The 24,966-nt window shown below is 43.4% G+C and overlaps 1 protein-coding gene across 1 annotated transcript; it reads right to left on the minus strand.

Annotated features, from left to right (window-relative positions):
* Window positions 1-1,041: 1,041 nt before the first annotated feature.
* Window positions 1,042-24,851, minus strand: DCAF4 (DDB1 and CUL4 associated factor 4). The gene is made up of 12 exons (XM_060262102.1): window positions 24,713-24,851; window positions 22,004-22,161; window positions 21,485-21,567; window positions 21,011-21,113; window positions 20,680-20,823; window positions 17,733-17,782; window positions 15,748-15,827; window positions 13,582-13,677; window positions 13,411-13,508; window positions 2,603-2,779; window positions 2,370-2,484; window positions 1,042-1,702 (listed from the first exon to the last, which is right to left on the minus strand). The coding sequence occupies exons 1-12, from the start codon at window positions 24,849-24,851 to the stop codon at window positions 1,449-1,451; spliced, it is 1,497 nt and encodes a 498-aa protein (XP_060118085.1). The 3' UTR covers window positions 1,042-1,448.
* Window positions 24,852-24,966: the final 115 nt, after the last annotated feature.

The raw sequence follows: 24,966 nt of genomic DNA on the forward strand, positions 1-24,966 counted from the left end.
GAAGGATCTCTCAAAATTGGGCGGGTGGACGCCTATGAAGTTCAGTTCTGGTAAGTGTGAGGAGATGCACATAGGGTGTGGGGGGGGAACTTTTAATATATGGGGGTCATAACTGGTTGAGACTTAAGGCTGAAAAAGATCTTGGGGTTATAGTGGACAGCTATACACAGGTGTGTTGAGCATGCGGCCCATAAATTGGATCTGACCCCAAATCTGGTCCCCGAGCAACTTCCTTCTGCTTCCTTTCCCAGGGCTGCTACTGCAGCTGCACTGTTGCTTTTCCCCCCAGCTCCCTCAGTGGCTTTTTGCTTCCTACCTCTTGCCTCCTTCCCCTTCACTCCCTCTCTCTCACACACAGGCATACAGAGAGCTCCGTGGCTGCTTCCTGCTTTGTGTGGGAGAGATATAAAGACAAGTGTCTCTCTTACATACACACAGCTTCTGCTTCCTTCTCTGGGACTGTTCTTCCTCTTTTGGGGAAAAAAGGGAGGAGAAGGAAGAGAGACCCATGGCAGACCAACAAGATTTTATTCCACATATAAGCTTTTTTGTGCAAGAATGCTTCTTCAGAGGGAGGGTGGGTGAATGGATTCTTCTGACAAGCACATTGCGGGAATTATTTTGGCTTATTCTGTCTATTATGGCCTGCTCTTATAAAGCAAAGGGAAAAGAGTTCTTCTCTTCCAACAAAATTCGGGTCTAACCAAAATATTTCATTCCCCAGAAATTGAAATATTTTACATGCTACCACTGATGGTCCACAAACTTAGCAGAGTGGAGAAAATTGCCCTAGTGCCTATGGGCAATTTCCCCAGAACACACTGACGTTTTTGGTCTAAGATTCTGATGAGGTAATATACTGAAGCCAGAACAAAGGCAAGTGGTTATAATGCATGGTTGCAAAGTCAGCTTCTCAACAACATGGTTATCCTTCGTTTTCAACTGCAATATAGCCTGTGAAAAACAATAAGCCTTCCTAACAAATTCTATAAGCAAACTAAGTGCAGCGTTCTAAGAAATTAGAAAGCTATGCAATAAACATTTTCCTGCCCACCACTTGCTTTATTGAAAACAACATTTTTACAGGTTGCTATCATTGATGGTGAAATGCATTACTTTAAATGCTACCTCCCGTACTTCAGTTTTAATATCTAGGTAAGTTCTATATAGTTTCCCATTACATGATTAAAAGAGCAAGAGCGCAATATGGGTAGCGTGCAGAGGATATAGAAATATTCTGGTAGTTTCAAACATCTGCAATTGACAATATATACGAAACAAATAAATTAACTGATTGGAAAGAGCACAAACTACTCAATAGTCCAAATTATCAGCTCATCAGAGTTCTTGAGAAGAAGAAATGCAGGTGAAATGCAGAAGATGAAAAGCTCCAAATCCATGCCAGTGCAACAGTTTCAGGACAGGCAAGCATTGCATTTTTTTTCATCTTAGTCACTAATGAAAGTGGGATGAACCATGTCTTTGGTATCCAAGCAGTATGGATCATCTGTTTTATAAGAGAAATAATAGAGATCTTGTCTGACAGCCATCAGCAACCCAGGAACACCTCGGGTGCCTCCAAGCTGTGATGAGAACACTACACTTGGGATGGAGTCCTTGGAAGATGGATATGGAGAAGGGATAGTCCTGAGCAAATGAGCATCTTGAAGACTCCATATTCTGGTGTAGCAATCCTGACCCACTGAAAATAAAAAAAATATTGTCAAGAAACTAATAATTCTATCTTTATAACATAAGAGAACCCATGCTGGATCAGGCCAATGGCCCATCCAGTCCAACTCTCCGTCACACAGTGGCCAAAAAAACCCCAGTTGTCTTCAGAAAGTCCATCAGTGGGGCCAGGGCCTTAGAAGCCCTCCCACTGTTGCCTCCCCAGCACCAAGAATACAGAGCATCACTGCCCCAGACAGAGAGTTCAATCAATAGACTGTGGCTAACAGCCACTGATGAACCTTGTGACTAATAGCCAACGATGGACATCTATCTTTAAAAATATCTCAAGTGGCTATAATCCTTAATTACAAGATCAAGGAATTTCAGCCCAATGAAAATAAGTCAAATTTCTGTAAATTTCCCCTTCCCTGCTTCAGATCCCTGATCGGCTTTCATTCCATTCATGAGGGTCAGGGAGATCAATGAGGTACAAGAAGAGAGACCGAGGTAGCGAAGTTCTATTCTGCTTATGCGATAACATTTTTTATAGTGGATAAATTAATCTGGATCCAGCTCATTGAATGACTACATCACATTATATTCTTATTAGATACAAGAGCAGAATATCAAACTCCACATCCTTTGGTTCATCCATAGATTGACACAATTTTGTAAACATACAAGTATTGAGATACCTGCTGTAAGAAGCCCTTCTTCCTCGTTTATATGCAAAGGGAGAATGGCATGTTCATTGTGATGGCCTCTATACTCTTTCACACATCTCAGTTTTCTCAGGTCCCACAGTTTTATCTGCAAGTGGACAAAGCACTCAAATACTTTGTGTTGAAAGAAAAAGCTTGACACGTACAGATAAAGCAATAATACAAATATTATAATAAATATTTTCTGAAAGAAGCCTCATCTCTACCTGTCCTGCCATATCAGCAGCCATGAGATACTGCTCAGTTTTCAGAAGGTTAACGGATGTGATTGCTGAATCATGGAAGAGACGGACAGCTTTCCAACCTTGACCTTTATGGCTGCGCTGACGGATGTCAATGCTGAAAATCTCACCTGAACGACAACCATTATATAGTACTGGAGTCTAGAAAAATACAAAAGAAACTGAATAGGTTTCACAATCTCCTCAGCATTTTTTAAAATCTTCAGCACCATTATACCCTACTCTTTCTCTTATTTATGACATACTGGTATACATAATTCCCTCTCTCATTTTATTCCTGTAACAACTCCGTCAGGTAGGCTAGGTAAAGAAACTGTAATAGCCCAAGATAACCAAGTCAGTTTCAAGACCTAGATTTGGATCCAGATTCCCTCCATCGCAGTCCAAGACTACTTCTCAGAATCCCATACAGCAGGGTTTCCCAAACATTTTTCCCCCGTGGCCCGGTTATTTTTACAGCTCCTTTGTGGCCCACTAAAATTCAGGGGTGGAGCCAGATGTTGGGGGTGGAGCCCGGAGACAGGAATTGTCATTTCCTGTGGTGTCACTTCCAGATCAAGGGCCAAGTAATGTCACTTCCGGGGCACACTGAACCAAAACTCCACCTCTTCCTGTGAAGTCACTTTCAGGGCACTCCCCCAAACCTGCCTCTTCTTCTGAAGTAACTTCGTTTTCAGAAAAATCTCTCTGAAACTCATGCTGAGCCAAAATGGGGGTGGAAAGTGGGCATTCTGCAACTTTTTCATACATTCCCAGGGTCCTCTCTTTCCACCCACACACCTGCATGCAACTATCTGTTTGTGTGTTCTTCCCCAGCTTGCAAGCGCTCCTAATGCCCATGTTCAATGCCTGCACTACTTACACACCCCTTCCTCAACAGCATTGGCCAGTGTATGCAGTTGGGAATGCTGCTGCCATTGTCATCAGGAATGCCAGCGCTGTGTACCACCTTCACTGGGCCCTGGCAGCTCCTCTACCTCAAAATACGCTGACACATTTAGTAGGCCCTTCTTTCAGCTGCTACCACTGGAATCCTGCCTCAAGCTACAACCAAGCTTGCTTGGTTTCAAGAAAATCTTTTGACAGCTATTTTTCATACTTTTCCTTGGCTGAGACACTGGGAAATTGCTGTGAAAGGTAGCAGAGATTTGTACTGCAATTAATGAATTAATTTCAAGTTACAGTATATGAAGTACATACAAGCTTTTCTGCAGTTATCTCAAAAAGGAAATTTATGAGGAGCTTGCAGATTTTTACTGGCTGTGTTTCCCATGCCTTTAAAAGCAACCTCTTCTTCAGATATTTAGTCAGTGGACTTCTTTTGTCCTTTTTAATATCTACAAGAGGTGTTTAATTTTGGTGTCAGACAGCGGTTAAAAGCAGGACCAGTAAAATGGTGCCAAGTTCATAGTACTATCACTTCCAGTGCTGTTGAGATATACAGCAGTAATCTCCAATAATCTCTTTCTACCCCACACTTCTCATTCTCACTCATTCACACAGAAATCTCATAGAAAGGCCAGCTGACTACAACTGGGGGTGCCAACTTTTCATTGGCAGAGCTCCTATGTCTGCAGCAACAGTATGATGAACAGAAATGTTTCATCCAGTAAAAATGGAAGGAAAGAAAGGAAGACATGGAAAGAAAGAACACAAGAACATAAGAGAAGCCATGTTGGATCAGGCCAGTGAACCATCCAGTTCAAAATTCTCTCACACAGTGCCCAAAAAGCACCATAATGTCCACCAGTGGGGCCAGGGCACTAGAAGCCCTCTCACTGTTGCTTCCCACCCCCAGCACCAAGAATACAGTCAGATCATCACTTGCAGGGAAAGAAAGAAGGGGGGGGGAGAAAAAAAACCCCTTACCATCAGGTGACCCCAGCCAGCAACAATTCTGTCCAGGGGTCATTTGGTAAAAAAAAAAAAAATAGCTACTGGAATGCCCACTCCCCGCCCCTCCTGGCTGAAAAAAACATCTTCCCCTTCTTTGCCACCCAGGCCTCCTGGGGAAATCTCCCCAAAAGAACATACTGCAAGGCACATGAAAGCTCATATCTTGAAGAACACTTCATGGGTCTAAAGTGCCAGTGGACTCCGGGTTTTCTCTCAAACACTGGGAGAGTGGAGAAGGAAGGAGAGTCAGCCCAGCTCCTCTCTGCACAACACAGAGACGTTGCGGAATGGAAGGAAGCAAAACAGGGCTCAGGCTTTGCTTAACCTAGTTAAGGCCATGCCTCCTCTTGCTCAAGGCAGGGCTATGCAAAATTCTGTGTATGCCTCATTGGACAGAGCAAGAGTGTCCTTCCAGACTTAACATAGCCTAGCTGAATAATATGACACTACTCCAAAGGTATGATAACTACAATGTTTAATATCAAACATGAAGAAAAAACATTACAAAGTAACTTCATTTCAGTAAGAGTAAGGTACATAATTCAGTAGCTCATGTCAACAAAAAACAGTGGAGGGCCTGAAGAGTTTTTGGATGCCTTTGCAGCACTGAAGAGAAGAAATCTTCAGGTAAGTCCAATGTTTCGTTCCTCCTCAGTGGAGGAAGGCATCCAAACTGGTTATGTAGCAAAGATCAGAATGAGAGGGTACAAAAAAATTATTCACCTAGCACCTGTTGGAGCGCCCTTCTCCCTAAAGCAGCCTCCATGGAAGACTGCCTATCAATCTTGTAGTGCTTGACAAAAGTCTTATATGTAGACTAGGTTGCTGCTTGGCAAACCTCTGCAACCAGAGCCCTGGTCAAAAAAGCTGCTGACATAGCAGCAGCTCTGGTAGAATGGGCAGCAAAACCTGCTGAAACTCTCAGTCCCTGCACCTCACAGGCTTCCCGTATGCACTGTTTCACCCACAATGCTATAGATATAGCATAGGAGAGCCCTCCTAACATCCAGCTTATGCCACATTTCTTCTCTTGGATGCCTGGGACGTGGACAGAAGGAGGGTAACATCAACTGCTGATTTAAGAAGAATGCAAATTTATCTTCAGCACAGAAGAGATGGGTCTGTCCATAACACCACAGAATCCTCATAAAAGGTACACATTTCTTTACATACAGACAATACCCCTAGCTCAAAGACCCTCCTGGCTGAAGTCATTGTGACCAGAAAAGACATCTATCTTGGAAGGTATCTTGGAAGGAATTCAATGGGAGGTAGAGGCTCAAATGGATGACCAGTCAGTGCTTGTAATACCTTAGATAAACTCCAAACTGGAAATTTATGGTGGATTGCAGGAGCTGGTTACATGGCACCTCTTAAATACCTTTTAACATGCTTGTCAGAAGCAATCCTTCCCAACCTCCTATTATCCAGAACTGTGGCTAAGGCTGCCACCTGTCTCTTTAGGGTGTTTGGAGGGAAACCTCTTTTCCAATCTTCATGCAAGAAGGCTATATTTATTTATTTTATTTTATTTATATCCCGCCCTCCCCACCAGCATGCTCAGGGCCGGCTCACAAGTTATGACCAACAAGATAAAAACATTGATAAAGCATAAGACAAAGCATAAAACAATATTAAAATATCAGTTAAAACAATATAACAATGGATGCTAGTACTATGGTTTATTGTGCAATTAAGTTTCAGTGGTCAGTGTTAGATGTTCCATAGGACCCCAAAACGCCATAGTGTGGTGGGAAGTCTAGAATGATGTTAAATTCGATTTATGGGCGTAGTCCGTTGCTGTAAGTTATCCTTATGGAAAAGGAAGGTGGAAGAGTGCTGTTTTACAGGCCCTGTGGAACTGTGGGAGCTCTCTCAGGGCCCTAACGTTCTCCGGCAACTCATTCCACCAGCTAGGTGCAGCCGTGGAAAATGCCCTGGCTCTAGTTGACTGAAGCCTCACTTCCTTGACACTGGGGACTACCAACAGATTTTGCGATCCAGACCGAAATGCTCACTGGGGCATATATGGGGAAAGGCAGTCCTTAAGGTATGCAGGACCTTGGCCATATAGGGCTTAAAGGTTAAGACCAGCACCCTGAAGCGAATCCGGTATATTATTGGTAGCCAGCAGCGCTTTCAGCACAGGCTGAATGTGTTCCCATAAAGGAACTCCCATTAATAGCCTGGCGGTAGCGTTCTGCACTAACTGGAGACGCCGGATTTGAGACAAGGGCAGCCGCATGTACAGGGCATGACAGTAATCCAACCTCAAGGTGACCATAGCATAGATCGCACTTGCCAAGTCGTCGTGTTCGAGAAAGGGAACCAACTGCCTCACCATCCGTAGATGGTGGAAAGCTGACTTGGCAATGGCTGCTACTTGGGCCTCCACTGTAAGAGAGGGATCCAAGAGTACCCCTAGGCTTTTGACTTTGGGTGCCGGCATGAGGTGTGCTCCATCAAGAGTCGGTAAACAGGACCTCTGTCTTCGTCGGATTTAATTTCAGTCTACTCAGCTTGAGCCACCCCCCCCACAGCTTGTAGCGCCGTGGACAGATCATCTGGGGTGGAGTCAGACTGGCCACCCATCAACAGATAGAGCTGGGTGTCATTTGCATACTGGTGACAACCCAGCCCATACCTCTGAGCAACATAAGAACATAAGAGAAGCCATGTTAGATCAGGCCAATGGCCCATCCAGTCCAACATTCTGTGTCACACAGCGGCCAAATATATATATATACACACACACACACACTGTGGCTAATAGCCACTGATGGACCTCTGCTCCATATTTTTATCTAACCTCCTCTTGAAGGTGGCTATGCTTGTGGCCGCCACCACCTCCTGTGGCAGTGAATTCCACATGTTAATCACCCTTTGGGTGAAGAAGTACTTCCTTTTATCCGTTTTAACCTTTCTGCTCAGCAATTTCATGGAATGCCCACGAGTTCTTGTATTGTGAGAAAGGGAGAAAAGTATTTCTTTCTCTACTTTCTCCATCCCATGCATTATCTTGTAAACCTCTATCATGTCACCCCGCAGTCGACGTTTCTCCAAGCTAAAGAGCCCTAAGCGTTTCAACCTTTCTTCATAGGGAAAGTGTTCCAGCCCTTTAATCATTCTAGTTGCCCTTTTCTGGACTTTCTCCAATGCTATAATATCCTTTTTGAGGTGCGGCGACCAGAACTGCACACAGTACTCCAAATGAGACCGCACCATCGATTTATACAGGGGCATTATGATACTGGCTGATTTGTTTTCAATTCCCTTCCTAATAATTCCCAGCATGGCGTTGGCCTTTTTTATTGCAAACGCACACTGTCTTGACATTTTCAGTGAATTATCTACCACGACCCCAACCCAGGTGAGGGGGCGCATGAAGATGTTAAATAACATCGGAGAAAGAACCGCTCCCTGCGGCACACCACACGAGTGGGTGTCGTCGGGATAGTTCGTCCCCAACCACCACCCTCTGTCCCCGACCCTGGAGAAAGGAGGAAAGCCACTGCAAGGCCAACCCCTGAATCCCAGCATTGGTGAGGTGGCAGGTCAGCAGCCGGTGATCAACTGTGTCGAATGCCACCGACAGGTCCAATAGCACCGCTGAGCCGCCTCTGTCCAGGTCCCTTGGAGGTCATCTGTGAGGGCAACCAGAACTGTCTCCGTCCCATGACCCGGACAAAAACCGGATTGATGTGGGTTAAGTACGGAAGCGTCATCCAGGAAACTCTGAAGCTGCACCGCCACTGCCCTTTCAATAATTTTGCCTAAGAATGGCAAGTTAGACACCAGTCTGTAATTTGCCAATTCAGCCGGGTCCAGAGATGGCTTTTTTAAAAGGGGGCATACCACAGCCTCCTTAAGAGGCTGGGGAAAGGTTCCTTGCAAAAGGGACCTGTTGACAATTTTTTGTAGGGGAACCAATAGCCCCTCCCGGCCAGCTTTTATTAGCCAAGAGGAGCATGGGTCCAACCTACAAGTAGTTGGGCGTACAGTGTAGAGTACCCTGTCAACTTCCTCCAAGCTGAGTGGAGTGAAATAATCCAAAACTTGACTAGGAGACGTGCTTGGAGCCTCAAGTTCATTCACTGTTTCTATAATGTCCGGAACAGATGGTTTCATGGGATCCACCCCCTGGACAGCTGCCCAATTGGTGAAAGCGGTCCAAGTGTAGTTGTAGATGCATCTTGTGGCCAGACAATGTGCCTGGGAACATAATGTCTGAGATGTCCCTTGGCAACCCCGAAATTTATAGGTCCTTCCTCTCAGATTCCATGCTGTCAATTGCACCCATCCTGGAACTGATGGAGGATGGTTCCTGATGAAGCACATCCTTCTGGGTTGGCAGCCTCCAACCTTCCCCACCGATAACTGGATCAGTTCTGAGAATCAGGTTCTGCTTGGCCAATATGGTGCTAGCAGAATTACTTTGCCCTTCTCCCTAATTTTCCATAATACTGTTGATGATTGGGAGTGGAGGAAAGGTGCATAAATAGGCCCTTTAGCCATTATGTGTTAAGAGTATCCAGGCTTTCCGCCTCCATTTTGGTGAACCTGGAGAAGAACCTGGGAACTTTTCAATTTTTCTTTGAAGCGAGAAAGTCCAACAGGGGAGTCCCAAACCATGAGGTTAACTCCAGAAGCACTTGACCGTTCAGAGACCATTCGGCTGGGTCCCCATTTTCCTGACCCAACCAATCTGCCTGAGTGTTCTGCCTTCAAAGCCTAGTGAACAATAACAGAATTGGGAGCAGGGTGAGAGGAGAAGATCCAGGGCATGGACCCAGTAAAGGGAGTCAACTCTCCTAGGAGTAGGTGTGATGGAGGCTGGCTTGTCCCAGGCTTCCTTAAGTCCCTCAAGATGTACCGAGAGCATTAGCAGTAAAGATCCAGCAGGCAGGTCGGATTGCACTAAGTCATGCACCACATCAGAGATCGCTGGCGTGTCAGAGGGTAAAGTGACATTGAGAGCCTCCGCCATGGTGCAAATTAGGTTGAGATAAGCCTCAGAGTCATCGGATGAAGAAAGGCGGTCTGGGCAAGGCGTGTCAGAGCCGGAGGAAGCTGGTTGATCGGAGCCAGAGGACCTAGAACTCATCGATTCGGAGTTGGGAGTCGTCTGGAGGTAGCAGAGGCTGGTTGGAAGTTAAAGAAGACGGCCCTTTGTTGGTGTCTGTCGGATGTGTTATAGGAGCCGAAGACATAGTTAGTACTGGTGAGCGAGAGGCTTGGATCGGAGCCGAGGAAGTCGTTGCGATCGGTGAATGAGGAGCTCAGATCGGAGACCTAGGAGCCGGACCAGAGGTGGAGGTCGAGGCCAAGGCTTGGAGTTGAGGAACATATACAGGTGAAGCATGTCGACTCTGAGAATGCCTGAACTCAGCGTAATCACGGTACCAAGAGCGCTGAAGTCTCTCATGTGAGGGAGATCTAGAGAACCTGTAAGCTCTTTGGTACCGAGGTAAAGGCAATCTCGAGGCCGAGGAGTAGTCATAGCAGTAGTCATGGCAGATATCTGCGGGAATGGGTGAACAAGAGCGGTGGTGAGAGAATTCCCTGTGGAGAGGTGCCCTGTAGTCTCGAGCTGAGAACTGAATTGACGATTCTCGATAAAGCTGGGTTGAGACTTGGATGACTCACAAAGTTCTCTATTCAGGGGAGAAACCCCGACATCTCGATACGTGCTCGGTTCTCTATACAGGGGAGAAACCCCGATGTCCCGGAAAGCGTTCGGATCCAAAAGATGCCTAGGGTCCGGTTCCAGGATATCTAGAGGCAAGGAGCCGTGGAGCGATGGGGATCTTGATGGGATTGGAATCACATCTGCAGATCGAGCGAGCTGGGGCATTTCAGTGATGATGTCAGTGGGAGCCGTGAGTTCTGCAGGCAACAGTGTAGGGATGGTACGCTGCGACGAAGTCAAGGCCATCGGAGTCAAGGTGGAAAGCGAGGCTAAGGCCATCGAAGCCGAAGGAGCAGACTTGCTGGTTTTGACTGTAGATTCCCGATGTTTCTTGGGCACCAAAGCAGATGGTTCCAAGTGACGGCTCGACTTCTTAGACTTGTGAGTGGACTCGGAGTGGCGGGAAGCAGATTTGTCGGACTGTAGCGATGGTACAGCGGCTGATGCAGCCGAATCTCCCTCGAGGTGGGGAAAGCGGTGGAAGTGGGTATAACCGCAGAGACTTTTCAAGTAGAAAGCTCTGAAGTCTGGCAGCCTTGTTCTTCTGCACCTGCTTGCCGAAACTAGCACAGTGGGTGCAAGAGCTGACTCTGTGGGCTTCCCCCAGGCAAAAAAGACAGTGGGAATGACCGTCAGTAGACGGAATTTTAGTTCCGCATCTGCAGCACTTTTTAAAAGTAGTTTTCTCTTCCATACGCTCCGGACAAGGGAGGAGGAGGGGAAGGGGAAAGGAAAGAAAGGCGCAGAATAAGGCTCCTCTTTTTTTTTTTTTTTAAACAGATAGGGACGAAAATATTAGAGAAAGAAATACAATACAGAAGGAGGAATACAATACCACAGGAACACAAAAAGATGAAGAGAAGTACGAGCTAAGGAGGGAACACAATGAGGTAGGTGTTGTCCAAGTGGTGGTTAGGAAGAAACTGTGTGGGAGGGGCGCCTTCCGCTCGCTCCAGGCATGCGCAGTCGGTGCCTGCTCCCCAGGGCGAGCCGGAAAGCACGCCAAAAATAACACTCAAGCGAGCTTTTGGAGTCTCCGAGTTAGGATTCGTTGCCGAGAGCAAGACACATGTGTGGGACTGCACAGAGACCACGATGAAGATCCTTCAGATCATCCATGGTTTCACCTGGGAGTACACAGAACTTCTTGGTAATATTCTACAAGTTAGTGCCCCCTCTTGGCACCGCCCACTCAGGTCAGATCATTTCCTCCAAGTTCTCAGCAAAAAGGAAAGCCAGACAGTTTTTTACTTGGTTTCGTGAAAACTCTGTCTAGGTTAGCAGTAGTTTTGGATGTCTTCTGTACATTAAGAAGACATTGGATTTATATTCCGCCCTCCACTCAAGAGTCTCAGAGCAGCTCACAATCTCCTCTATCTCCCTCCTCCACAACAGACACCCTGTGAGGTGGGGGGGCTGAGAGGGCTCTCACAGCAGCTGCCCTTTCAAGGACAAGCTCTGCCAGAGCTATGGCTAACCCAAGGCCATGCCAGCAGGTGCAAGTGGAGGAGTGGGGAATCAAACCAGGTTCTCCCAGATGAGAGTCCGCACACTTAACCATTACACCAAACTGTCTCTCATTAAGAGCAGAAACTACCTTTTAAAGCAATCTCAGGAAGTGGTCAGGTTGGAAAAGTCTAGTAGAGCTCTCCTTTGTGTCAGACTCCTCTCCCCACCCTCCTCGTCTGAGCAAATTACTACAGAGGAAACAGTAGAAAAGTTGCCTTCTACATCTGAGCCAGGATTTTCAGCAGACTTCCTAAGCTGTGTCCTGGGCTTCTTTGCAGGGGATGCTGAGGCTGAGACCTATCCTTCTTTTGCTTCTGTCTTTTTCTTATTCTAGGGCACTCCTTCTTTGAGGATGATGGAGATGGTGAGGCAGAAGTTGGAGAGGGACTGTGTCTCCTTGAACGTTGTGATTCACTGGAGTCACCACAAAAGAAGTGCTTTCTCCTGCCTGGTCTGCTGCCTTGAAGCCTTCTGTTTCCCTCCCACTGCTCAGACTGCTGTTGGAAGGACTTCCCCCAGGGCCAGTTGGAAGAGCTGGGGACACCAAGCAACCTTCCAAGGATTTAAGACCCAGTCAGCAAAGAGTTGGCCATAAAAGGTGGGGAAAATAGATGTAGCTGCCATATTGGATCCTGGAACTGCCGACAGAGCCACCATGTCAGTTGGGCCTGTAGGGGAGGAGTTCCCATAAAGTGGGTAACCCATCAGCCTGGGGTCTTATCCTGATGATGGTGGGGTTTGATGGGCCTGGTTGCTGGGGACACCAAGGTTAAATAACCCCAATGAGCTTGGATGCTGGCAGCAGCATTGTGTGTGCCCTGAGTTGCTTGGTTGCTTTGAAGGCAGTGTTTGTCTTCCTCATTCCTCTGCAGCTTTATAGATGCCTTCAGAGCCACTTGAGACATCAAAGATGTTGGCAAACCCTCTGCCGTGGCCAGGCAGGCTTCCCAAGTCTTGAAGTCGCCTGCCTTGGTCTCCAAATGTGTATATGGCACGGTGGCCTCCTGCAGCCCTTCCCCTTTGTCCAAGGCCTGGGGAAGGTAGGGTTTACTTTGGTCAGGTCCTTCCATTCCAAGGCTTCCTGATCTGGAGTCTTCTTGTGGGACTTTGACTCCATTTATGTGGAAAGGAAGGTCTCCCTCAATCTTCCTGCTTCTTTTAGAAAGGCTTCCCCCCCTTTTTTTAAACTGATGATCTGGTGGCTAGAGCTAGGCTCTAAGAACCTCCTGAGGTAGAAGGGCTATCAAAACTGGAACGACACCATTGATTTGTCCAATAAATACACAAAAATTTGCATAGCCCTGCCTGGACTGAGAGGAGGCATGACCTAAACGGTTTGGATGTCTTCCTCCACTGAAGGAGAACAACTATATATCTGAACCACATGTACCAGACCTCCGAGCTCATTTGAGGAAGGGAGGGGGACAAAAAAAACCCAGATGAAATGTTCTGAAAAACCTGGTGGCATTATGTTACTGTGAGCTCACTGAAATAATGGTATTTGTCTGGAATAACGTGCCATAATCCAGAACAAAATTTAAAGCAAACCCAAAATTCGCTTGTAGCTTTTCTAATTCCCTTCCTATTGTGTGTTACCAACACTGGCCATGATGATTCAGAGCTATCCCTGCATAGAGGCACTGCATTCATCAAGTGTTGCTTATTTCACAAGTCTTACCTGGACAGCAAACTGCTGTGCAAGCACATCACTGCTAGTGCCAAATGTCTGCCGATGACCCGTCATTGCATTGGTCACAAGAACTCGGTGGGTTAAACCTAAGGAGAGCAAAAAGCAAGTGACAATTGGATAATAAAGTTCCATAACAGATGCAGACGGAAAAGGTATTACCTGTGCTAAAGCAGTTATCAGCCTGAGGATTCAAACACCAAGCACAGGACCAGGCAGTGGAGATCTTGAAACTGCACAGCATTCCAGGTTGGTCTCCTGAGAGAACAGAAGACATATACAAAATAGGAGATTATGCTTCCTACCTGGCTTCCCAGAAATGTGTAGGGTGGTTCCCCCCCACCATTCAAAAATCACACTTCAAGATATTCAAATGCAAATAGAAAGTGGAACTACTTCTAACACACTGAATTACTAACACACACATACTTTTGCTCCATTGCTTACTATATAAAGCCTAATGAACATCTGCAGAAAATTGAAACTGTAGTTCATTTACTCTAGAGTAGTCCCATTTAGCTGCAGCCTGCAACTCAACATCTGGATGGGAGTTTTACTATCAGATTTACTTTGATTGATAATATCAAGCCAGTAACAGGTGGGTATGTTTCTGCAACCCAGGAATCCAGCCCAGCCTGCGAACAGGATTCCTAAACAAATTCCCTTACTGTCTCTGAATACTGCTGAGAATGATGTACTTGAAGGGCTGTCAAATAGAGAATGGTGTAGAATTCTGTTGCCCAGACCAGAACCAAAGGGTTGAAATTAAATCAGAAGAGTTTTCAGTTAAACATCAGGAAGAACGTCCTGACAGAGTTCCTCAGTGGAACAGGCTTCCTTGGGAGGTGGTGGGCTCTCCCTTCCTTGGAGGTTTTTAAGCAAAGGCTAGATGGCCATCTGACAGCAATGCTGATTCTTCTCTTCATGAGGTCAGAAAGGGGGTATGGGGAAAGGTATTTGTGAAGTTCCTGCAGGAGTTTGGACTAGATGACCCTGGAGGTCCCTTCCAACTCTATGATTCTATGTTTTGCTCACAGTTCCCCCAGAATTTTCTCCTCTCCTCTTCTTCAGCTGCACTGAGCTGCTTGGATATTTTTTTTCACTTTCTCCTTTTAAAAGGAAAGATTTTTGTGTAAATCTGCAAACATGCATTTTTTCACTACGGTAGCTAACTTGCAGTTGTCAGCCTTGAAAAGAATAACATGAATCAATGGCTTTGTGCCCAGAATAAATACTAGAACAAGTGGGACAGAATTTGTAACAATGATCCTTTGGAATGCTCAGAAGTGTCTAGCATCATGCCTTTAGAGAAATCAAATTAGATAATTTAATAAAGTTATACGAGGCTCACATAATTATGTCTATATAAGATAGCTCCACCCTAATCCCTCCATATCTCTCAAATCGCAGTAGTGGTGAGACTCCTTATCTTTTCTGAAAAGGCTTGGTAAGAATTTCAGAAAATGCATTTCATTTTTAAATGCAGAACAGGTAGAAGAAAGGATGGCATAAATGGTTTTTATTTAAAATCTTATTTAAATATTCTAGTGTTTTTGTATAATTGTGATTATTGTTTGCTAAAGGGCAACTAGAGAGATTTTAAATAAAGTTCTTAAAAGACAGCACTGAGTGACCAGTGGCTGGGATACAAGGTTTTAATCAAGACTTGGAATAAATAAACTTGACTTTTCTACAGTCATATGAATGGTACGTGCACAAAATGATCACTGAAGAAACTGACCGTTCTTCATACAGCCTAATAGTTAATGCATTGCTTCAAAACAGGCAAAGAATTTTTTTTGTTTCTATGTGCCTATTTTAAGTAATACAGTCCATGGATGGGAATAACTCCTTAAGAGCATTGCATATTATTCAAATAACACCTTTGCCTCTTTCAACAGCAGAGCATTCAAATAAAACAGGATTAAGTCAATAAAACAGAAACAAGTTACAAGCTCTACTGCATTTCACAGCTCAACCTTAAGGCCAAAAGAGAAGTTACATATGGCAGGTTGTACTGTCATACATCAGTCTTGCAAATAATCTGGACAAGGCAAACCAGACAGATACTGTATTTTTACATCCCCTCACCACCCCCAAATTCCTTTGATAGGAAAGAAGTTCCAGATTTGTGACTTGACAACAATCACAAATGAAAACTACTATCCAATCTCAGTTCTATGTTCTCTTCAAATCCTTCATGATGTAAGGCAATATTAATATTTCTTCCTGTTACACTTAAGAGAAAGCCACTGGAGGAACTGAAAACAGATGCCCACATAAAGGATCTCTGTATGCACAACCACTCACCCAACTGGTGTGCACTACCTGAGTTAGAGCTGGTAAACAAGTAAGCAGGGAGTAGACTAGCACAGCCCAAAGTTTCTGCAACACCCATGAGGCACAGCTTGATAAAGGCCGTTAAGGATGTTAAAAAAGAAAAAAGACACCTGCTTGTCACCTCAGATCAGGTGAGAAATCCCTCTAGCAAATCCATCAGCTTGCTAAACATGGCTGGCCTCAGTGAAGGCTCATTTGATCACTGTCATGGCACAAAAAAGCAAACACACAGGGTCCTGGGGGTAATCAAGGTCAAGCAAAGGAAACCCCCAGTAAATAGTACATTACAGTCTTCACTAATACTTTACCATGCAATAGTATATAATAATATCAAACAGACACCTCTCATACAATATCAAAAGTATCAAAACACACAGTAGTATAAGACTGCAGATTTATACCCCGCCCTTCTCTCTGAATCAGAGACTCAGAGCGGCTTACAATCTTCTATATCTTCTTCCCCCACAACAGACACCCTGTGAGGTAGGTGGGGCTAAGAGGGCTCTCCCAGAAGCTGCCCTTTCAAGGACAACCTCTGCAAGAGCTATGACTGACCCAAGGCCATTCCAGCAGCTGCAAGTGGAGGTGTGGGGAATCAAACCCGGTTCTCTCAGATAAGAGTCCGCACACTTAACCACTACACCAAACTGGCTCTCCAGTCTTGATGGACGTTCAATAACATGAATGCTGTGCCTGCTGAGAAAGACATAGGATGGTCATTTAAAAATAACTTGAGGCCTGGGCGCTCTATTCTCTGAGAATAGAGAGGAGTTGAGATTGTTTAAAACGATGCTTTAAGAGGATATTGCTCTGTGAGAGAAGCTCAGCTGTGGCTCAAGATTCTGAAACCAGACCTTTTGCATCGATCCATCAGCTGAATGGATATTTTTATCTCCATGAGTAGCACCATCAGAGACATTTCCATGTAGCTACCTGTAGAATTAGTAACAGCATTTTGGAGAGCAGTTTTGACTTATGTAAGTATGGACTTGGGAGTATGTTTGTACATTTTTGTTGTGGCTAATTTCTAATTGTACTATTGAAAGTTCATTGCTTACTGACTATTTTGATATTGTATGTCTGTTTAATATTATTAGATACGATTACATGGTAAAGTGTTAGTGAAGACTGTAATGTACTATTTACTGGGAGTTTCCTTTGCTTGAGACTGTCATAGCACAGTTATGGAATAACTTTCTCCTGGTATACCCCCCCAAAGAGCTTTATGCTCTATGGATAATAACCTATAGGTGATCCCCAGCCTGAAAAGCATCTAGCTGTCCTTGACCAGAACCAGGGTTGTTTTTTTGGCCCTGGCTCTGACTTGATGGAATGCCTGCTGAGTAAAATCCAGGCCTTGAGGATTTGGTGCAGTTCCGCAGGGCCCGCAAGACAGAGATGTTCCGCCAGGCCTATGGCTAAGTCAGTGACAGCTTCCAACTTAGACTGGCCTCTCTTCCCTCTCCCCCAATGTTTCCAAAGGACGGGCAGGTTGGAACTGAACATTTTCTCTTGTCACTGCTGGTAACTTCATGACTTATCAACGTGGCCGTTCATTGCAGTCAGATGTGGGTTTGGTATTAAGGGAAAGCAGGGGTTTTTTTGTAACGGGGACTCCTTTGCATATTAGGCCACACCTCCTGTTGTAGCCAGTCCTAGAGCTGGTTCTGGCATTGATATCGACATGGGGTGGGGAAGGGGAGGAGGTGCAGCGAGGAGAAGGCGCAGGGTGCGCAAGGCAGCAAGTCTGCCTAGGGCGCCTTGGGGCATCAGGTCGCCCCTGTTTGAATCACATTATCTGTACCATAATGTCAGATTCCCCACCCTCCTGCAGGCCTTAGCATAGAGGATAATTATAATTATTTTCCAAAGAGGAAAATAAATTCATTTTCATAAAATTACATGTAATCTATCCCTGGGTAACAGGCTCCTTATCCTGAGGAGTTTCCTTCCAATTTTAATAAAAAGGATATAAAACATGAGAATCCGGATGACTTAGTGAAGCCCAGCACACAGAATTCACCTTAAAAACAAGAACACAGACTATTATAATATATCTACACCAGGAAGATTTATTGAAGAAGGGGTGAGAGAATCAATATATAACACAACAGTATATAACACAATCACCTGAACAAAAAAGGTGACAACATTAAATTCTCAGACTTGGATGAGATTTTCCTTGCCTTACATTATCATTTCTAAAAATATGTAGAAACTTACAGAATTTTGCCTCATTTTCCATTCAGTGCTTTTTTGAAAGGAAAAACTAGATGAACAGAAGACCTAAATCTTTCCGAGAGCCTAGTTTTATCAAGGTACAATATTAACATTACTGTCTGCTTTAGAAGAGGCACAATGTATTTTCTGACCCAAAATTATATTTTTTATATGCCACACTAAGCATTTGTCAAAGAAAAGTGGTACATATACATCTTATAAATAAAATACACTCTTAAAATCAAGATGTGCAGCATTCTACTATGAGCAACAGGAAATCTTGCTACTAAGACAGCTTATTTGTAATGATCAAAAGTAAGAAGAATATTTTGTCTGGGTAGAATCACTTAATAGGCATAGTGCATTAGTTAACCTCAATTGGAATATTACTGGTGTCAGCTGGGCCACTGTTACCAGCAGGCCACTGAAGATCTGATCTGCTATGCAAATTAAAATAACATTGTTTCAGTGGCAGCAGCCAGCATGGTGTTTGTTTTATTCTCTCTCACCCCTCATTCCTTGTATGCTTTTAAACTACTCCTCTTCTCTCTTGTGCTTGGGCTTTCTTTGTGTATGAAACTCTGGCTCCTTCTGCAGCCATTTTGTCACGGAAAAAAATGAAATTGGTTCATTTATTTCACAATTTATGTCTTTACATTGTTTAGAACAGCATTTCCCATTTGCAGGGTCGTGACTCGGTACTGGGCCACGGAAGCCTCACTACCGGGTCACAAGAAAAGCCAAAGCTAGCCCCACCCCAGCAAAGCATGAGCTCTGCTCTGTTTCCTTCCTTTCTCATCTCTCTGTTGTGCAGAGAAAAGCTAGGCTTGAAGACTGACACAGGCTGCAAAGTCTGAGCTCCATTTTCCTTCCTTCCACCTAATGTCTGTGTTGTGCAGATAAAAGCTACGCTTGAAGACTGACACAGGCTGCAAAGCCTGAGCTCTGTTTTCCTTCCTTCCATTCCCCAACTTCTCTGTGTTGTGCAGAGATGAGCTGGGCTGCTTTTAAAGGCATGGGAAACACAGCCAGTAAAAAGCTGCAAGCCCCTCATAGATATCCTTTTTGGGATAACTGCAGAAAAGCTTGTATGAACTTCATATAACTTGAAATTAATTCCTTAATTGCAGTACAATTCTTTGCTACCTTTCACATCAATTTTCCAGTGTTTCAGCCAAGGAAAAGTATGAAAAATAGCTGTCAAAAGATTTTCTTGAAACCAAGCAAACTTGGTTGTAGCTTGAGACAGGGTTCCAGTAGTAGCAGCTGAAGGAAGGGCCTACTAAATGTGTCAGCATATCTTGAGGTACAGCAGCTGCCAGGGCTCAGTGTGAGTGGTACACAGTGCTGCCATTCCTGATGGCAATGGCAACAGCACTCCCAACTGCATACAGTGGCCAGTGCTGTTGAGGAAGGGGTGTGTAGGTGGTGCAGACAACTGAACACGGGCATTAGGAGTGCTTGCAAGCTGGAGAAGAACACAAACAGATAGGCGCATACAGGTGTGAGGGTGAAAAGAGCGGACCCTGGGAATATATGAAAAAGTTGCAGACTGCCCACTTTCCACCCCCATTTTGACTCAGCATGAGTTTCAGAGAGATTTTTCTGAAAAACGAAGTTACTACAGAAGAAGAGGCAGGTTTGGGGGAGTGTTCCGGAAGTGACATTACTTGGCCCTTGACCTGGAAGTGACCCCACAGGAAATGACATAATTCCTGTCTCCCAGCTCCTCCCCCAAAGTCTCCTGGCTCCACCTCCGAATATTAGTGGGCTATGAAGGAGAAGTGTAAAAATAACTGGACCATGGGGGGAAAAAGTCTGGGAAACCCTGGTTTAGAACATTTAGAAGCTGCACTAATGCTTAGGAGTGCCTAGATTTTAGCTGCTGAAACAGAAAATTACGTCAGTAGAAGAGAAGTAACTACAGGACAGGGTTTTGCAGAGTTGGAGTTGATGGAAATATAGATAAGAGGGTCCATGGGCACGAGCCAGCACCATCTGTGTGTGTCCCGCTGGTAGCAGACTATGGGGAAAGATTTTATTAGGGATTAAGAATTTAGATTCTCAGATTAGAAAACTATATAAAGTTTAGAATTCTCGCACTAACTCGCGGCTTGAGTCAGAGAACAAAAATGGTGTCTCTGAGCAAGTCAGCCACAATACTGGGTTAAAGATCTTTAACAGATATTGAGCATTTTTAGAATTTCTAGAAAATTTAGAGATAGCAGGTATACAGTTATAGAAAAAGTATATTATAATACAGAGTGAGTCTAACTACTGAAATTGCTAACTACTGAAACCGGGAAGTCTTTTAATTGTATTAACTGGATTTACCTGTATGAGAATTTCTCCTAACTGAAAATGATGTATTGGTGCTAACTGGAAGTGTAATGTGGATTTGTTTGCTAACTGTTCTTGCTTTCCTATTAATAGTACAGATCTGCTGTTCTGTGAGAAGATCTGCAGTATAATAAAGTTTATCAGTTGTTTATGAAAGTGGTATTGGGTCTCATGTACTGGTTCTATGGGAACACCATATTGTTTGGGAATCGTGGTTTGGGAAAGTGCGTACTAAGTGGGAAAAGGGAAAATTTCTCCCACACCACCATGTCAGGATTCTAAAAGTGCTCATAGGCTCAAAAAGACTGGGAATCCATGGTCTATATCACTTCCAATTTTCAATGACAGAATTACCAGTACCTTGCGATTTGTGAAGTAGAGATTGTCGTACATCTCCACAGTAAGAGAATCTTTTCCCAAGCCACTGAGGTCAACAATTCCATATTTACACCCTCCATGGTCTACATCATTTACAGTGAATATCCTCTCACAGGCTGCATCTGCCTATAAAAACAAAAGTGATGAATTGCTCTGAGATAGTATACGTTTGAGGAGAGAAGCAAGAATGATCCATACTTCTTGCTTTTGCAGATCACTGGATCTAACCCAATCTTTCACATAAGATCACACCCCTTATTCAAAGATAATACTAAATTAATTTTCTACCATAAAATAAGTCCTTAAAACATACCGCTATCAGTTTAAAATTGTTGCTCCCAGAAATTGAAGAATCTGGACTTTCAATTTCTATTTTTCTTCTCTGCATGCAATTCACCTTTAATTCATGGATCAGCCTAACAATAAGGAAAGAAAACAAATTTGTCTAACAAAGATAGCAACTATGTATTTTTTGTAAAACATATTAAGCTGGAGAATTATAAAAATCTGATAACAAAACGCTTCAGCAACTACCTCTTCCCTCAAGTCAAACAGATGACGCTTGAGGTAAGGGTAGACTACAGATGAATCAAAAGTGGGCAGATCCACTATGGTATGCATAGTATAAAATCAGATCTGCAACTATGCATCTTCATCAAATAGGCATCCTGGTGACATTTTGCATCCTATATGTTCTCTTCCCTGACTGAAGGCTGAGACAACAGGTTAAGAGTAATGATACAGTGGAAGATTTCTGAGCATAAAAAGGGATTTTAAATGATCTTACCTGCAATAACTAAGAGAACTAAACAAGCCTAACTGCCTCTTACGTAAGATGATTGATGAGTTCAGTCCAAATCTGGATGTTTTCTATTAAAAGAGTAAAAGAATACTGTCATATTCTGTGATTAAACCAAAAGATGTCCAGAAACATTTCATGCACAATTACTAGCAAATGTGTGGTTGCCCATACCTCTAGCATCTTCCTGCATAATCATCAAATAATTTAAGACTTCGGTTTTTAACTGAATAATAAGACTTGCATATCTATGAACAAGAGATGCTTAGATTAATGTTAAAAAACAAAGGTCACAAAACCACTTTAATTTAGGCATGCTTACACCATTGTGATCAATTAGTTTAACTCCATCTAATTTTGTGTTAGGACAGCAAGGCTCCATGGGGTCTATGGGGTCACAAAGAGCTGGACTGTGCAACTGAACAACAACAACAACAAACTTTGTGTTGGGCTGTGGTTCTAAACTTTATTCCATGTTTCAGTGGGACATTAAATGTAGCATCTTACCCTCATGTGTTTCTCTTCCTCTTCTAAGAGTTTCAGTCTTTGACATTCTGTCTCCCTGTGCTGAATGCTTTCTTTGGTGAGAGGGTTGCAATTGTTATGCCCAGGAAGCAAGCGGAAGTAACGGTTCTTTTCAGGATCATAGTAAAAACCTGGTAATTCTTAAACAGAAATAAAATACAACTTGATTCTGTTAGCAGAAGTATCTTATCTTCTAATGTTCTGAACCACGAAGAATTGAAAAATAAATGTTTGTGGTATTCCAGACTCAAACAAGACCCTGGAAATAATATTTAGAACATTCTGGTGGCTTGGCATGTTTACTGGTCAGATAGATAAAAACTCCGAATTTTGAGTAATTTGTTCATGTCCTATTAATATTTAGGTTATGAACCATATTTAATTCTATCTAATATCTGAGTAGGACATCAGCTCTATGCAGATGTTTAGTAAGTGCATATACCTGCCCAGCACATGTAGAAGAGAGTATGAACTGGCTCAATAGCCCTGCCCTTCCTGCCAACATCCATGTTAAACATAGTACAGTTTTCTCTACATGACTTCCATTTTTATGATGTAGGGCTTAGTACACATAACAAAAATGGAAATCATGTAGGGAACACTGTCACAATTAGAAACACTGTTATTTTCATCATTCCCAATCATATGGAAAAATATACACATGCAGGGCCTGCTCCAGCAACCTTGCCATTTGATCCTCTGTTCCCAGCTCTCACGGCCAACAGGAGAAAAATAATGGGGGAAATTGCCATTAGGCAATGGCATGATGCCAGTTTCAGAAAAAACTAGAAGTGACAACAGTCAACTCTAGGAATTGCTGGGAATTATGGTTTTGTCTAGACAAGTATGACACCTGATAGCACCCCCCAGATTCCAACCAGTTGTCAGCTGCTGGCTGGCAACCCTATGCTGCAGACACATGGCTGAATATTGCAAGCGTCAGAGTCCCCATGGGGTCAGAAGTAATGATCTTTTTGTCTACAGAGGACACTTTTTTTTAACATCCACTCAGGATTGTTGAAATCCAAGATGGCTGCTGTTAATAGTGTAGTGGATCCAACCATCCTCCCAAGAAGCCTTCCTCCAGCCTAAGGAAACTTCCTCCAACTAGTGGCCCACTTCAGTCAGAGGAAAGCTTGAAACTTTGCTCACTGGAGTAGCAGGACAGGGGCAGAATCCTTTAAATACTAGGGTAAAAATATAGAATACAACAGGGGTGGCCAGTGGTAGTTCTCCAGATTTTTTTTGCCTACAACTTCCATCAGTCCCAGCCATTGGCCATGCTGGCTGGGGCTGATGGGAGTTGTAGGCAAAAAACATCTGGAGAGCTACCGTTGGCCACCCCGGTATACAATTCAATAGAATTTTAAATATCCAGACCAAAATGGTGTTTGCATTCAGACATACAAAAGGAAATTGTTCATCACCACTTTTGTGTGTGACCTTTCAGCTCTGACTTACTCCTATGAACTGCTACTGAGGCCATAATTAAGAATAGCATGGATGTTATACAACAAGCTTCTGAATTACTCAACCAGCAAAAATATCAGTAACAATCAAGACTAATTGCTTGACAAAGATCATACAGAGGAAGTTATTAGACCTGCATATGCTTAGCTGGAAACAGAATTAGCCCTATAAAGAAGACAATGACTTTTTACAGTAAATACACTTTTCATAATCTCAGTTTAATTCAAAGAAGACATTGTTGTTACAAACATTGCTAGTGAACTCAATGAAAGAATTACATACATTCAATACTAGTAGGGTGGGGATGGGATAAGAGCAGGGAAAAGAAAATGTAGGTCAGCAACTAGATGGCAAAGTAATTCCAGACCTTAAAGATTACTATTGTTAACCTAGCACACAAATTGTCTAGTTGTCTAGTGTATTATACAGCAAAAAAGAAAAAAGTTTTCAGGAAGGTCACACTTTTTCCAAAGTAAGCAATTGTTTTTAGCTTTCCATCCAAAAATGACATTCTAAACATATATAGAAGTTTTGCCTGTGTGTTGTAAAGTCTCACAAATTCTCAGAACAGCAGATTAAACAATGAATTTAGTTATGAAACTATCTGTCAATCATGTCAACACTTTGGCTGTTCTTATGAATGCAGATGAAGAGGGAACCTTACTCTCCATTGCTGGAGATGGCAATGTGTCTAGCACCACATACACTTAGAGAGCCAACTGAGTTGAATTTGAGGTTATAAAGGAAGAGAGAGGCAGTTTAAATTTTCCACCCCCACATAAGTACATCTTTTTTATTTTAAGTGCAGTGCCAGTGCCCTAGTCTCAGTTAACAAACTATATGGGTCAAAGTTTAAGCACCTCTCCTTTCCCCATGAAGACCCAATTCAAACTGAGATCATGCATAACTGTAATTTGCCTTTAAAAGATGAATAGAGATGTGTGACCATCATTACACCCAGTTTGACCCTTTGATAGATGAGAACAGGAGGGGGACAATGTTATTTATGTAAGTTTGTTATTTCAACAATTTTTCATCTATTAGCACAATCTGGACAGTATTAACTACAGCAATGCAGTATCTTCTATTGGTCAATTTAACTTGCCAGTTTAAGGTAACATGTTTAAACACTTTTCTGTCACAGATGGGCAGATGTTCTTTGAAACGTTAAATAAAAGGTCATGACAATAGTGTGGAGTTTCTTGGCATATCATTCCTTACCAGGTACTGGATTGCTCTGGCACATGCCAGAAGATGTAGAGGGATATTCATTTTGGCTTGTACCTGGATTCTGTAAGGTTTGCAATTCTTGTTCATGCCTACTTAAAAATGGCAAAAATGAAGCAACATTAACATACATTCAAACTATATATAACCTGAACAACAGAATACATAATTATCATTTGTATGTGTGTGTGTACACATTAAGTGCTGACAAGTTGCTTCCCGCTGATGGCAACCCTACGTCGTATTGT

Source organism: Heteronotia binoei, chromosome 21 (genome assembly GCF_032191835.1).
Source record: "Heteronotia binoei isolate CCM8104 ecotype False Entrance Well chromosome 21, APGP_CSIRO_Hbin_v1, whole genome shotgun sequence".
Lineage (NCBI taxonomy): Eukaryota > Metazoa > Chordata > Lepidosauria > Squamata > Gekkonidae > Heteronotia > Heteronotia binoei.